The following is a 16040-nucleotide window of genomic DNA, read 5'->3' as shown; positions in this document are numbered from 1 at the left end:
ACTTTTATTTTCTCCTCTCTCCACTCTAACTGAAATGACCATATATGGGCATACAGTGCAGTTACACAGCTGACAGCAGCTGTCAATCAAACTCTGACACTCAGTGCCTTCATTCAGTGACTCTCAAAAGCAGATGGGAGAAGCTAACAACTCCATGTTAGTGGATGGGAGATGCTAAGAGCTCCATGTTAGTGGGTGGGAGATGCTAACAGCTCCATGTTAGTGGATGGGAGATGCAAACTACTCCATGTTAGTGGATGGGAGATGCTAACAACTCCATGTTAGTGGATGGGAGATGCTAACAACTCCATGTTAGTGGATGGGAGATGCTAACTACTCAATGTTGGTGGATGGGAGATGCTAACTACTCCATGTTAGTGGATGGAAGATGCTAACTACTCCACGTTAGTGGATTGGAGATGCTAACTACTCAATGTTAGTGGATGAGACATGCTAAGAACTCCATGTTAGTGGATGGGAGATGCTAACTACTCCATGTTAGTGGGTGGGAAATGCTAATAACTCCATGTTAGTGGATGGGAGATGCTAACTACTCCATGTTAGTGGATGCGACATGCTAACAACTCCATGTTAGTGGATGACAGATGCTAGCAGCTACATGTTAGTGGATGGGAGATGCTAAGAGCAACATGTTAGTGGGTGACAGATGCTAACAGCTACATGCTAATTGATGAGATGCTGACATCTTCATTTTCATGAACGGAAGATGCTAACAGCTACATGCTATAACATGAGATGCTAACAACTTCATTTTCAGGGATGGGATATGCTAACAGTGCTAAAAATACAATGCTAATGGATGAGAGATGCTAATGGCACATGCTAGTGTATAGGATTCTAACATTTCCTTGTAAATGAATGGAACATGCTAACAGCTACATGCTAGTTGATGGGATGCTAACATTTAAATGTTCATGAATGTAAGATGCTAACAGCTACATGCTAATAGTTTAGATGCTAGCATCTTCATTTTAATGAATGGAAGACGCCAACAGCTAGCATGCTAGTAGATGAAATGCTAAAATTTTCATATTAATGAATGGAACATGCTAACAGCTACATGCTAATAGATAAGATGCTAACATTTTCATTTTTAGAGATGAGAGATGCTTACAGTGCTAAAAACAATGTTAACGGATCATAAATGCTAACAGCTACATGCTAATTGATGAGATGCTAACATCTTCGTTTTCATGAATGGAAGATACTAACAGCTACATGCTAGTATATGAGATGCTAACAACTTCATTTTCAGGGACGGAGATGCTAACAGTGCTAAAAATACAATGCTAACAGATGACAGATGCTAATGGCTACATGCTACTGTATAGGATTCTAACATTTCCATGTAAATTAATGGAAGATGCTAACGGCTACATGCTAATAGATAAGATGCTAATATCTTCATTTTAAGGGATGGGAGATGCTTGCAGTGCTTTTAAAACAATGGTAACGGATGAGAGATGTTAAAAGCTGCATGCCAATAGCCGAGATGCTAACATGTCATGAAATGGAAATTTCACCCTTCACCTCACTGAACACATCACACTAAACAGGACATGTTTCTCTTTCTAAATAAAAGCTCCTGCCTTTCTTGTGAATGTGGAGTCATGTTGTGTTGAATCAACCCGGGGCGGCCGTGGCTCGGTGGGCAGAGTGGTCATCTCACCATCAGGAGGTTGTTTATTCCCATCTCATCCTGTCCACATGTTGATGTGTCCTTGAGCAAGACGCTGGACCCCAAGCTGCTCCCAGCGGATGGACTGAGCACCTTGCATGGCAGACAACTCCACTGGTGTGTGAATGATCTGAACAGATCAGCACGAATACCTGCTGTTACCAACGTCACACCTGAAATCAGCCTTTAAAGCGATACTTCAACATTTTGGCAAATTGGCCCATTTAGCGCAATTCCTTCATCATTTCGAACAGCATACTTACTTTTTTTTTGTAAGGGCGAGCTGTTTATTCAGAGGCGAGTCGGGGAAGGTTTTCGGGACAGACACAATGGAAGTGAATGGTATTTTGTTCCCCCTTGTCAAACTCATCAAATACACAATCCAACAACCCCAAAACACTTTGGTGGACACGTTATAATCCACACATTCACTACGCTGTGGAACACCAACAAATAATATTGTAGCGTTACGACACTGAAGCAAATACTGGGAACTACTTTTTCTTTTGAGATCACTACGCCCAGACGCCATGTTTAGTAAGTAGCTCCGTCTTAGCAATCTTCGCATAAACAACTCAATCTGGTAATTTTGCATTAATATTTCACAGCGTAGTGAATGTGCGGATTATAGCGTGTCCAAAGTGTTTTGGGGTTGTTGGATTGTGTATTTGACGAGTTTAACGAGGGGGAACACAAATACCGTTCACCTCCATTGTGTCCGTCCCAAAAACCTTCCCCGACTCACCTCTGAATAAACCACAGTTCGCCCTCACAAAAAAGTAAGTATGCTGTTCGAAATGACTAAAGAATTGCACTAAATGGGCCAATTTGCCAAAATGTTGAAGTATCGCTTTAAGCAGGTCACCTGGGTCATGATCCACACTCCAAACACAACCTGTTTAACTCTGATCACTTTGAAATGACCTGGAAAACCTTCAGAATGTATTACTCCCCAGTTTGACTAAAAGAACATCTTGAAGGTCAAAGATCATCATCATTCTGGTCCAGCTGTGAATGAAGGAAAACATCTGGCTCTGTTAAGAACAAGTACAGAAAGAAGAGCTTCTCTTGAGAATGCTTCACTCAAACCTGTAAATCACCACCTGAGAATTAAACCCTGTTTAAAACACTCATATCTTCACCTGTGTGAACTACCATGTTCTCCATGAGACATTCATGTTTAGACATTCCTCAGTAAAGCAGCAGAACCATCAGCAGACCTGAGCTCCATTACAGGGGAAACTCCTCATTGATGTATAGAGGACAGACAACGTTCTACAGTCAACACTCACTTTATTGATCATCACAGGTTCGCACATCACAGTGATTTATCAACAATTAACATACAAACCTATGAATCCTGTGTTGAAGATGTGATTATATTTAAACTTTATACACCACATGTCCAGGAAATAAGGTCCAGCAGGAACATCAGAGTGGTGGTGTGTCCTCCACAGCACCATCAGCTGGACACAGCAGCATCTTCAACCAGAAGGTTGACCTGGAGAGAACAAAGCAAACAGACTCCTGTAGTAAACACCTCCACGGGTTCTCCATTCAGGAGGTTCAATGACACACACATTAGACACACACCAGAGGAGAGACAGTGTTTGGCTGCTCAGACATGACCGATGTTTAAAACATGAGGAAAACACCTCAGATTCACATTTCCTTCTCAATCCATCATCTCTGTCTCAGAGACTGGATCATCTCTGTAGAGAGCTCAGAGATCAGTGATCATCACTGGAGTTTTCTGTTAAACTGGCATGACAGAGTGCCAGACAGACGTGTGCGTGTGGGGGGGGGGGGAGGGAGAGAGAGAGAGAGAGAGAGAGAGAGAGAGAGAGAGAGAGAGAGAGAGAGAGAGAGAGAGAGAGAGAGAGAGAGAGAGGAGAGAGAGAGAGAGAGAGAGAGAGAGCGAGCAACATCTGTACAAACAACATAATGAACAGTGATCTACAACGTAACTATCTACATGTCAGGCCAGTCAAAAGAACATTGTCTCCAATAATATATTTACAGTTCAGTTGTTCCACTGAAACTCTTCCTGATGTGTTCATTCAGAACATGTTGGAGATGAAAACTCATCTGATTGAATGTAAATCCTTCAAAAGACTGGAGCTCAATGAACCTTTACATATTGAACCTCAGTGAAGACTGAAGAGCTCTGAATCAACACATCAGGAAGAAAAGAAGACAAGGTGGATCAGAGCACAGCTGGGACTGGCAAACAGAGGCTGACATCTGGAACCAGGGACCTGGAACCAGACACCTGCACCTGGAACCACATCTGGAACCAGAGATCTGCTCCTGGAACCACAGAAACACACCGACAACCACAAACACAAACTTACAACTACAGAGCCACAAATAACAATCACAGAGCCACACCTAAATCCACAGACAGACACTGACAACCACAGAGAAATATCTACAAGTACAAAGAGACACTAAGAACCATAGGAAGCACACAGCCATGATTTCACTGACAAATACAAAATTTCACTGATTAAACAAAATTCTCTACAAGTTGAACCTGGAACTCGTCAATAAGTTAGTTTAAAATATCTACAACATCATTTCATAATTCATAAACAACTCCTTTTGTGACATAAATACAAACTTGCTAAAAACCTTCAATAAATACACATGATTCATGAAAACAACCATAAAGCAGGATTTGGACTGGCAGACAAAGTGCTCTAACAGATCAACAGCAGCACCGCACTAACAGTCAGTTCCCTCCATCAACCAGCTCATCAACAACAACAAACAGCAACACTTGCTTCGGCCCACTGCCACGTAGCTCAGTTGGACTCAATCAGTCCAAGTCGTCCTCAAACATCCCCTCAACATCCTCAAACTCCACATCATCCACCTCAAACCACCTGTCCAGCTCCTCCAGCTGCCCCTGGTCACCTCTAGCTCTGAAACTACACAGAATTCCTTCATGATCACTGAAGTACGTGGGCATCACTGCACATTCCACATCAAACTGTCTGCTTCTCACATAAACATGATCAATCAGAGTCCCCTTCTCTGTGCTCGCTTGTGTCACCAGCTGATCAAATCCTTTGTTTCCCATTAATTTGCAAATTGATGACCCCGTTAAAATGTTCTCATTAAAATCTCCCATGACTACAATGGTGTCACTGATTGGATTAAGCCAATGCAGCAACCGCTGCAGGTTCTGCTTGAAGAGGAAATTTGGGTAACGTGGTGGACGATAAATTACTGCCATCACTATGTTGAATTTGTTCCACAGGCACACCAAACACTCCAGATCCAAATCGGGTGCCTGCAGGATGTCACAGTCCGAATCTGCTGGCCTGTACAAACCAACTCCACCATGTTCTAAAGCCTGCAGCTCTAACAGTTTGGGCTGACTGCTGCTGTAACACAGAGCACGAGGGCGGCTGTGGAAAGAGTAGCCGTCAATCTGGACGCCGTCTAATGAGGAATGTGCAGTGAGCCACGTCTCTGTGACAGCAATGCAGGTAGGCTGCAAATGCTGTGTGCAGGACACCAAATCTACCAGGTGGCGACTTAAATTTTGAACGTTCATTAGATACACCGACAGAGTGGGCGTGTCTAATGAAGGCCGTGGCTGCTCAATCAAAAATGGAGGCATCCTGTCCAAGGCCTCCTTGATGGTGTCCTTGCAGTAAATGGACTTCTCTTTAAAGTTCATGATGATCAGTCCAGACAGATCCCTCACACGACTCAGAGCTACGTAGGCCTGGCCAGGTGCAAACACCTTCTCCAAACACACCACGGCCCGGTCCACCGTCAGGCCCTGCACCTTATGGACGGTACACGCCCAGGCCAACTTCAGAGGGAACTGACGACGCAAACCTCCACGCTTGGTGGCCTTCTCCTCCACCGGATCGATGGCAGTCGAAAGCCGGCAGGCCACTGCAGCATGTGAGCGCTTCTTCCTCCTCTGGGAGCCAATTTTCTCATCGTCAAATTTGACATAAACTGTCTGAGGAAAGCTGTCACCCTGTCTCAACTGGATATGAGTGACTGTGCCACATGCTCCATTGACCAGACCGTCTTCCACGTCAACGTTCTTACACAGCATCACACGGGCGTCTGGACCCAGACTCAGAGTCTCCTCTAACGATGTGTCCAACGCCGCACTGTGATGCCCCGCCATCAACTCCAGCTTCCCCGTGCTCCTGTTGTTCATGAAGTCCTGAGCTTCAAAGGTCACAGGATCGGGACACGTCCTACACAGCTGCTTCACGTTGTGCTCATTCACTTTACGGTTGGTGGGGAAAATGTGCAAGGCTGAGCTCTCCTCGCCCGTCTCACAGCTCTTCAGGATGTGGACGTCACTCTCTAACATGGGGGTGTCTCTGGAACGCACTCTCAACCTGTTGAGCAACTCGGCAAACACGCTGTCCTTCTGCCTCACCACCGTGGTCAGCTGCACCACACTGAAGTGGCACCACAGGTCCACACCCACCTGACTGCTATACAGAGGCTTCCCTTTGACAGGAGGCAACTGATAAAAGTCTCCCACAGCGATCACACTAACATTACCGAACGGGGAAAAGTCTCCAGTCTGCTTGATCTGCCTCAAGCGGCCATGGACATACGCCAACAGAAGGTGATCCACCATACTGATCTCATCAATGACTAGAATTTGGAGGTGAAGGAATTTAGCGCGCAGAGAGTTTAGTTTATCTTCACCCAGAGGGATGTAAGGTAAACTACACTGTTTGCCGATGCTCAATGTGTGGTGAATTGTTGCTGCGTTTAAATTGTACGCAGCGATTCCAGTTGGAGCCGTTAACAAAACACAGATTTCGTCTGGTTGATCACAAAGTGTTGACAGCAGCCTCCCTGCCTCGTACTGGATGGCCCTGATTAAATGACTCTTCCCGACACCAGCCCCGCCCGTCACAAACACATGCAGAGGCGGAGGGTTTTCACCCCTCACCTTCTGCAGACACCACTGCCTCACCTGGTAGAAAACAGCCTGCTGTGTCTCATTCAGAGACCTAACTAGAGCTAAGCCCTCAGCACGAGACAACACCAGCCTGTTTCTCTCTAACTGGGCCACCTGTCGGCCACGTTCCTGCAGATCTGGAACGTTCTCCAGACCCTCCACCATCTGCTCACCCGCTATCTCTGCTGCCTGTTGCTCTCTAAACTCCACAGCACACTCGTCACGTTCCAGTTCCTGTTCAGGACACAGGTCCCCCCAAGCGTCTTCCTCACTGCCATGGACATGCTGAGCAATCTCCTCAGCACGCTCCAGATTCTCAGGATCGATCTCAAACCGGGCCCTGTTCTCATCCACCACCACCTTGACTCTATGGACGGAGCCGTCGCCAAACGTCACCTCACCGTCGTTATAGAACTGTTCAAAGAGCTGGAAGCCCTCGGGCTTGAGCTCTGAGTCACTTCTATAAGGAAGGAACAACTGAAGCACACCCTGAAAATGAGCCTCCCGTTGTTTGTCCAAGTTGAAACGCATGTAGCGGACAACTGCAAACTGAGATCGTGTTCTCCTCAAGATGAAGCCCAATTCGTTCTTCAACTGGATTCTGTTTGGAGAATATTCGTTCTTGGTGAGAACACGATACTCCGAGGCAAACGTGGCCATACACATGTCGTCAAACACACCACCATCAGGCCTGTTCCTGTACCTGTCCACTATGCTGGTCATCCACATGTCATCTGAGCTCAGATCATGTGATGACGCCCTCTCCTTCAGGACATGGAGGGGTAAACTCATCCTCACGATGTTGTTTCCTGTTGGAACAAACACCACCTTCCTGGAACACTCCTTCAGGTGCATGTTGGTTAGCCTATACACCGCCTCCTGGGCACAAACGTCCCTGTTGTGTAAATATACACTGCCCAGCTTCTTCAGGGCTTCTCGAGCAGAGAGGTTTCCTTCTTTGTTTGCTTCTTTTTGGGCGTTGCTCAATAGTAGGCCAATTTCTCTCTCTGCTTTCGTAATGTACGAAATGATGTAAATGATTACGGCGTAGGCGTCGGTGACAAAGCTAAGGTCCATGTTAGCGTTCCAGCACTTCAACAACTTCTTGCTATACTGGTTCACCCACACCTCCTTCAAGCCTCTCCTATAAACAACCTTGGTCTTCTTCTCTAACCTCCTGTAGGCCATTTCAAAGATATCCTGGTTGATGTGTCGACTGGCAAACAACTCCTCTACACTATCAAACGGCTCCTCCTCCCTGATAGCATCATTGACCGACTTCAAAATCTTCTTTGCGACCTCCTTCTTCATGGGGTGATCCTTCTCAAAGCACTTACAGACCAGCTTGTTCTCTGAATCAGAATTCTTCTGGGCCTCCTTCAGCTTCTGTTTGTCACAGCGACATTCCTTCATCTTACAAAGGAATGTACGCGTAGTAGCAGGTTTTGGGAAATGGAAACGACATGTCGTCTTGTTCTTCCTACAAGACTTTGAGTGTCGTTTGGAATGTGTTTGAACCGAGGACACAATGTCCAATAATGCGTCGTCGTCTGAGGGCAGCTCACATGTTACATACTTGTCAATAAACTCGACCACCTCCTCATCTGTGTTCTGGTCAATTTTAGGAGCACCCTCGATCCAGAACAAGCAGTGAACATGAGGAGAACCGCGCTGCTGAAACTCAACGCGGTAGAAGTGATCGATGATTCTGCCAATTGGCTCAGAAGGAGACATGAGAACCTCTTTCAGAAAACAATGCCACCTGTAATCGAACATCCTGGCCGCAGTCACCGGATTACGCCGCAACAACTCACACCTGTCTGCCCACTCCAAATCCTCCACCGTCTGCACTCTGCCTTCCTGTTTCAGAATGCTGGTCAGAAGGTTCTGCCAGCGCAGATCTGCAGACGAAAATGAACAAAACCACGTCGGGATGCCTAACTGACGGACACAGGCCATGATGTCCTTCTGAACAGACTGCCAGAACGCAGGAGTTCCTCTAACAGGCCTCAAGAACCGGAAACCCTCATCAAACTCCAACAACTGTTTCAGAGACTCCTCATCCTGCAACATCCTCTGGCTAATCCGTCGAGAGCCCTGACCGCCCTTTCCCTTACGCAGCGCTACAGAGACACTACACACCACCCTGTCCATCTCCGACATGAACTGGGCAAAGAAGATATACTCTACGCTACGCGCAAAACGGCCATCGGCGTGCATGATCCGGTTATTAAAATAACGCGACAACGTCAAAGCATAACTCCGTTCATGATGGAAGGTCTTTTGTCCTAAAGGAAACAACACGGGGAAACACTTAGCTTCATTTGAATTATCAGAAAGCATCCGGACTGGACTGTTCCCCTCTGCAGGCGCTACATTGATTATGTCCTCAAAATACTGGTCAAGAGCTTCCTGACCAATATCAACAGGCATAAGACAAGTGTCCTGAAACATGCAGTGTTGCTGTCTGTCATGTAACATTTCATCTTGAATTATGTCTGCTGATTCCTCCTCAACAACATCAACAACTGCAGGCCTTTTCTGAACCTCACCACCTTCCTGATGGACCGCCTCGCCCTCTACAACAACCTGAACATCACCCTTCTCCTTCACTGCCTCATCCTCACTGCCTGATTCAGCCTCTTCCTGCTCCCCATCTTCCTGCCTACAAAACTCATTGACCCAGTCCTCATTGAACTCAATGTCTTTATAATAAACATTAGTTCTCTTTAAATAGTCCAGCGCCTGCTGGACACGTAGAGTATCCACAAACTGGTACTCATAGTGTCCCTTGTAGGTCAACTTCCTCTTAAGCTTGACCTGTAACAGAGAGCCTTCCATACTCGACCGTGGCAACACGCTGGTCGTCTGAACAATGTTGGCTGGAACACAGGTGACCGGTCCATGTACTCCATTCTGCCCTCCTTTAGGCAGCGCCAACATCTTCATGAACGGAATATGCAACGCGATCAGGTGCTGCTCTAAACTATGCAAGCATCCCAGTTCAGGTGGAATGGGATCAAGCTGCAGGTCATTGATCCAGCACTCAGCTGGAGTCTCACCTTTACTAATCTTAGAATGGCAGGTGTAGCAAATCCAAAGGTGTCCTCTAGAAGGAACCAGCTGACAGGGCTCAGCACACTCCTCACTACAATGATGCAAATAATCCTCACTGATGCACCTGTCCGCGACACGAGCCGATTCTGACCTGGAACTATAGACTTCCCTCTGACAACTCAGCACCTGATACCTGAACAACAACCGATGGCAAATGCAACACACAAAATCTGGACCATCTCTAACCTTCTCCACAAACTGATCCATCACAAAACCAAAATCCTTTGACAAAACCTGCTTCTGCTGCCGACTGAGCCTCACAGTATCAATGACTCGCTGCCTGTGTTCTGAACTGTCACAGTATTTCCTGATGCTCATGGCTTTAGTGTTCTCCCTATGCTGCAGGTTTTTCCTATATTTAGTCACACTACTCTGCTTAACCTTCTCCCTGTGTTGCACGTTTGTCCTATATTTAGTCACACTACTCTCTTTCACCCGCTCTCTATGGTCAATAACGTCTCTATATTTATGGATACTCATTGTTTTAACTCTCTCCCTGTGCAAAATGTTGTAAGAATATTTTTTGACACTCCGAGACATTTCCTTGTCCTTGAAGATTTTACTTTTATGATATGCCTTCCTGAAAGTTTCCCTACGTTTCTGCCTGAGCAACACATTCATTTTCTCCTGTCTCCATTTTTTATCCTTCAGATACTTCGACTTTAACTGCCACACACCAGGTGTACTCTGACGAACACAATCTACAGCCTCACCACTAACAAAAATTACGTCATCAACCTCACATTCAACGACCGATCTACCGGCATCCACAACTGGAGCCTCTGTCATCCTCAACCTGGTGCTGTAGCCGGTCACCTCACTCACCTTACAATACCCATAACAGCTCTGTAATCCAAGCTCACAAACACAGACAACATTCTCAAAATGAGTCCCACCAATATTTTCCAAATGAATACATTGAGCCGACAACTGCTTCCTGCTACAACTGTACTTCAACCAGCGTCCATTGGTGAAAGTACACACACCAACACCTAACCAGTCAGCCGTAACCTGGATTTCCACTTCTGTGGCCCAACTCCCCACGAACCTCATCCTAGACTGCTGAATGTACTGGGAGACAGAGGAGAACTCAGTCCTCAACAAGCCCTGGTACTGAGCTGCCTCTTTCTCCAGCTGTTTACAGACAGCCAGTCTGATCTTACGATGGTGCTTCTGAGAGCCACTCACAGCCTGAGAGATGGCTCTGAAGAAGCAGTTCCCATCGGCCACTACCCTCTCCTTCCTGCAAGGAACACCCAGCAAACCAACCTGGCTGGACGCAGAAGCACTGACCCGCTCACAGTCAACACACAACCTGCTACACAAAGCCCTACAAACATCAGCATCAAGAGGACGGAAGACCAGCTCCTCGTTCCTCACAGCAGCAACAAACTCCACATCAGCATCAAGCTCAGCAGCACTGCAGCGCTTTGATCTCTTTGACAAACGAGTGTCAGAAGAAATCTTACGCTTCCTGCCCTCAGTAATGACTGCTTCTGCAGTTGAACCACTGCTCACCTCACTGGCAAGAGTCTGAAGAGAAACTCCAGACAGTGCTGGACTGGCAACAACACCAACACCACTCTCAGAGACACCAGTGTCTACAGGAGCCTGAACCACAGTCCTGCACTCAGTGACCTCAGGGGACTCTGGTGGTGGAGCAGAACTCATCTCAGTGACGTGACTCTCCACAGAAACACCAGACAGCGCCGGACTGGCAGCAACACCAACACCAATCTCAGACACACAAGAGCCTGCAGGAGCCTCAGCCGGTGTTCTGCTTTCAGTGTCCTCAGGGGACTCTGGTGCTGGAGCAGAACTCGTCTCAGCGACGTGACTCTCCAGAGGAACACCAGACGGCGCTGGACCTGCACCCCCACCCACAGTAATGCCACACAGCTCAAAGAGCTGCTGGCCTGAACTGAGGCTGTCGGCCAACCGACGGATGTAGTGGTGCAGGTCGTCAAGACACGCAAACTGCAGAAGCACGCTGCTGCCGCTGTGGTGCAACAAGCCAACACGACTACGTGAATGGCTGTCCACCACAGCAAACCGTCCATTCTCACTGATGATGGCGGTCGTGTTGGCACACATGGTCAGGAGACACATGCTGTACTGACTGAAGATGGTGAGCAGGCCGTCCCTCAGGGTGTAGAAGACACCGGCATCGATGAGGTGACCTTCAGACACATGCAGGTCACCCATCACAGTGGTGCCATGAGTGAACTCCAGCACCTGCTCATCCACCTGGATCTGCGTTGGCAGTTCAGTCACGGACAGATAAGACGACCAAGGGGTGAAGCCAGGGCGGCCCATCACCCAGGTGAAAAAAGCATCACCCAAGACCAAGACGTCATCAAGTTCCTGCCTCCCCCACGAGAACACACTGTTCAACGTGTGTCTGGCTAAGCTGAAAGCAGCTATCGCCATGCACTGCACCCCCCCATTGCTGAACCTGGAGCTGCCCTGATGGAAAGATCCCTGGACAACCTTCAGCAGCCTGATCCCTGTACTCACATCAACCACTGCTGCTGGACCAGCTACACTCACAACACCTGACCTAAGGGGGTCTGATCTTTGAAACACAGCAGACTTGGCTCCGACGATCTGTGATCCCTCCACCGGCACGACAACACTCTTCTCAAACACACGACTCACGGCAGAAACACCAGACAGCGCCGGACTGGCAGCAACACCAGCACCACTCTCAGACCCACAAGAGCCTGCAGGGGCCACAGCCGGTGTTCTGCTCTCAGTGTCCTCAGGGGACTCTGGTGCTGTAGCAGAACTCGTCTCAGAGACGTGACTCTCCAGAGGAACACCAGACGGCGCTGGACCTGCACCCCCACCCACAGTAATGCCACACAGCTCAAAGAGCTGCTGGCCTGAAATCAGGCTGTCAGCCAACCGTCGGATGTAGTGGTGCAGGTCGTCCAGACACGCAAACTGCAGAAGCACGCTGCTGCCGCTGTGGTGCAACAAGCCAACACGACTACGTGAATGGCTGTCCACCACAGCAAACCGTCCATTCTCACTGATGACGGCGGTCGTGTTGCTGCCTAATGTCAGCATACACATGCTGTACTGACTGAAGATGGTGTGCAGGCCGTTCCTCAGGGTATAGAACACACCGGCATCGATGAGCTGACCTTCAGACACATGCAGGTCACCCATCACAGTGGAGCCAGGAGTAAACTCCAGCACCTGCTCATCCACCTGGATCTGCTTTGGCAGTTCAGTCACGCACAGGAACTCTGAGCGAGGCTGGAAGCCATCGCGGCTCATCGCCGTGGTGTACAGTGCATCACCACAAACCAAGACATCGTCAAGGTCCTGCCTCCCCCACGAGAACACACTGTTCAGCGTGTGTCTGGCTAAGCTGAATGCAGCTACAGACATGCACTGCTTCCCTGCGTTGCTAAACCTCTGGTTGCCCTGGTGGAAGGATCCCTGCACAACCTTCTGGAGCCTGATCCCCGTCCTGACGTCAACCACTGCTGCTGGCCTCGCTGCGCTCACACCAACACCTGACTGGCCTGACCGGGAACGCTCGGGAACGGGACACTTAGCTGCGGGGAAGAGGCGTCGCTCTGTTGGCAGGGCAGGGCACGCAGCAGGATCCTCCTCCCCGACCGCCGCTGGAACCGGGCCTGCGGTCGGGGGCAACACCTCCTCCACCACCTCCTGGGTTGCTGCCTCCGCCTGACACAGAAAGGAAGCAGCAGGTTTTACAGCGTGTTCAAACTAAAGAGAAATGATGCAGGTCATCTACAAATAAGACACGCAGAGTATAAAACCAAGAACCAACCGGGGGGACTGGTTTGCTGGGGCGGGAGGCAGGGATGGGCTCAGGGGCAGGTGACGGTGTTGCCAGCACCTGTGAAGCAAAGGACAACAGCTGACAGTCAAGTTGAGCACCAACTCATTTCATCCCTGAAATTTCAAAGTCACATCGAATTCTACATCAAAGAAAACGTTCTACCAACCTGCCGCTTTGCTCCTCTGCGCCTCCTGGCAACACCTGCAGGCCGACGCACCACACGGGAGGTCTGAAGACAGAAAAACAGTCCTTTCCAACAGCTGTCTTCCTGCTTGGTTAACCAGTGTCAACATGGAATAAGTGTGAAAGTTACCTGGCCAGCTGGCGGGACAGCGGGGCCGCCGTCAGAGCCAGAAGAAGGGGACACCTTCTCCATGGCGTCCAACATGGCCCCGCTGAACCACACCGGGTTGGATGGGATGGCAGAGGGTTGCACCGGGCGTGCAGCCTTTGAAAACAACACCAGACACACGTGATTAGAATTGCTTTGGGACTTGAGGAAACGTGGCTCAAACTTCCAATCACACAGAGACTCAGAGAAACACCTCACCTTGCCTCCCTGTCCAACCACGCTCCACTCCCAGGGGTCGCAGTGACGGGGCACGGGGGCGTGTCCCGTCACCACCAGCCTGGGAGCGGCCCCGGCACGCGGCGGCGCCCGGGGAGGCGCCGGTGGCCGGGGCGGAGGAGGCGCCAGCTGCTGGGAAGCGGCGTCCCACAGCAGCTGAACCAGAACCGTCATGCCATCGGAGTCGCTGAGGTGAACCTGTAGAAGTGCAGCACAGGACACGTTTCAGTCCACCGGTGTACCAACAAGAAAGACCACCTACTGCTCCCTGCGTCTCGTCACTACAAAGCAGCCCTACTTACCCGGTCCGGGCACCACAGCTGCAACCGATGCAGGGGGAAGTGCTCTGCCACAGGCACGTACGGGACACCTGCAGAGTGAGGACACACACCTTCAGTTGTCATATGTACATTCAGAGAAGCCGTTTGTGATGACTGCCATGTGGCGTCCATTAAAACTGGACACAGCAGCCAAACCTCAACGTACCCATGCGTGCTGCGACACGGCGGTATTCCTGACGCAGCAGCTCCTGAAGGCCCGGCTCGATGTTCAGGCGTGGAGGGAAGTCCAGCACGAACACCTAGAAAGACACATTGAGCCATGAAGTCACATGAAGCAGCAGAGACAACTGCACCAACGCAACCAGTGACGGCCACCGCCTGCTGCCTCAGGCCACTAGAGGGCGTTCTTGGTGTGAAGACGGAGGCTGAAAGATCCTTCATCAGCCTCCGTCTTCAAACCAAGACTGCCTCCTCGTGGCTTCACAACAGCAACAGCTCATCTCTCCATCACTACTAACAACAACAAGTGGAAAATCAACCCACCTTGGGGCAGGAGCTGCAGGCCGTCGTCAGGAGAGCACAGAAGTCGAGGGCCGCCTTGTCCACGGTCCGGGACACAAGGTCGTTGCTGGGGGCGCACACGCACACGGCGTCCGGGGTCCAGGGCAGGTCAGCATGCAGGAGCTCCATCCTCAGCTGGGAGCCCACTGCACCTGGAACACAAAGAAAAGAGAAACGCAGATCTCCCTCGGGCACGGCTACATACCCGTCCACGATGGCCCTCAGCTGCGAGTCTCCCACGACGAACACCATCTGCATCCACAGAGACATTGCTTTAGGTCAGAGACACCAGCCGTGAGCCTTTCCGGCTGCCGCAGTCTGGATCAACAACAACAACAACTCATACCTTCTTCTGTCCATCCCAGGCAGGAGTGACCAACTTGCAGGGCTTCCCGGTCAGGTTGGAAGTTGGCCATCTCCGCACGCGGTGCCGAAAGCCCGTGCCACGCCCTGTTTAGGTCGAGGACAAAGGAAAGGGACAGAGTGTGTCATTACATCACGCTGAACAACACCACTCTTAAACTCTTCCTCAGTCTGGTAACACTGCCACATAACACAACAGCAGGGTCAAAGGTCGAAACATCTCCAAACAGTCCTACACTTACGGGCCACGAACTCCGGGACGGCAGGTGCAGGACTCCAGTCCTGGGGCTGCGCCGTCCTGCGTCTCAGGGCCTGGGCACGTCGATGTCCCCTGGCGCGGGGCATCTGGAGAAGAAGGAGAGAAAAAAAAAACCTGATCAGTTCAACACAGAGACCAGAGTCAATGATCAATGATACTAAACTTGAGAGTCCACTGACACTGATGGTTCAACTCACCTTAGCAGCAGGAAAACCCTGGAGAGATCTGAAAGGAGTGTGTGTGAAGGAGGAGTGTGTGTGGAGGAGTGTGGTGAAGGGGGAGGAGTCTGGTGGAGGAGGAGGAGTCTGAGGGGAGGGCGGAAGGAGTCTGGGGGGAGGAGGAGTAAGAGGAGTCTGGGAGGAGGAGGAGAGTCTGGGAGGAAGAGGGAGGAGGAGTCTGGGGGAAGAGGAGGAGC

The 16040-nt window shown here is 49.6% G+C and overlaps 2 protein-coding genes across 2 annotated transcripts; both read right to left on the bottom strand.

Moving 5' to 3' along the window:
* Positions 1-4358: 4358 nt before the first annotated feature.
* On the bottom strand, positions 4359-13058 carry LOC115381307 (uncharacterized). Its single transcript, XM_030082586.1, has 2 exons — positions 12627-13058; positions 4359-12254 (listed from the first exon to the last, which is right to left on the bottom strand). Exons 1-2 carry the CDS (start codon positions 13056-13058, stop codon positions 4521-4523), a joined length of 8166 nt encoding a protein of 2721 aa, XP_029938446.1. The 3' UTR covers positions 4359-4520.
* A 563-nt stretch (positions 13059-13621) lies between these two features.
* Positions 13622-15725, bottom strand: LOC115381306 (uncharacterized). Its single transcript, XM_030082585.1, has 10 exons — positions 15609-15725; positions 15350-15453; positions 14986-15255; positions 14648-14741; positions 14464-14531; positions 14144-14359; positions 13961-14041; positions 13907-13914; positions 13760-13794; positions 13622-13650 (listed from the first exon to the last, which is right to left on the bottom strand). The coding sequence occupies exons 1-10, from the start codon at positions 15709-15711 to the stop codon at positions 13622-13624; spliced, it is 1008 nt and encodes a 335-aa protein (XP_029938445.1). The 5' UTR covers positions 15712-15725.
* Between the last annotated feature and the right edge of the window lie 315 nt (positions 15726-16040).

The sequence above is a fragment of the Salarias fasciatus genome, chromosome 23 (assembly GCF_902148845.1).
Source record: "Salarias fasciatus chromosome 23, fSalaFa1.1, whole genome shotgun sequence".
NCBI classification, from domain to species: domain Eukaryota; kingdom Metazoa; phylum Chordata; class Actinopteri; order Blenniiformes; family Blenniidae; genus Salarias; species Salarias fasciatus.
The sequence above is the reverse complement of the archived record's forward strand: the minus strand, read 5'-3'. Positions and strand labels throughout refer to the sequence as shown.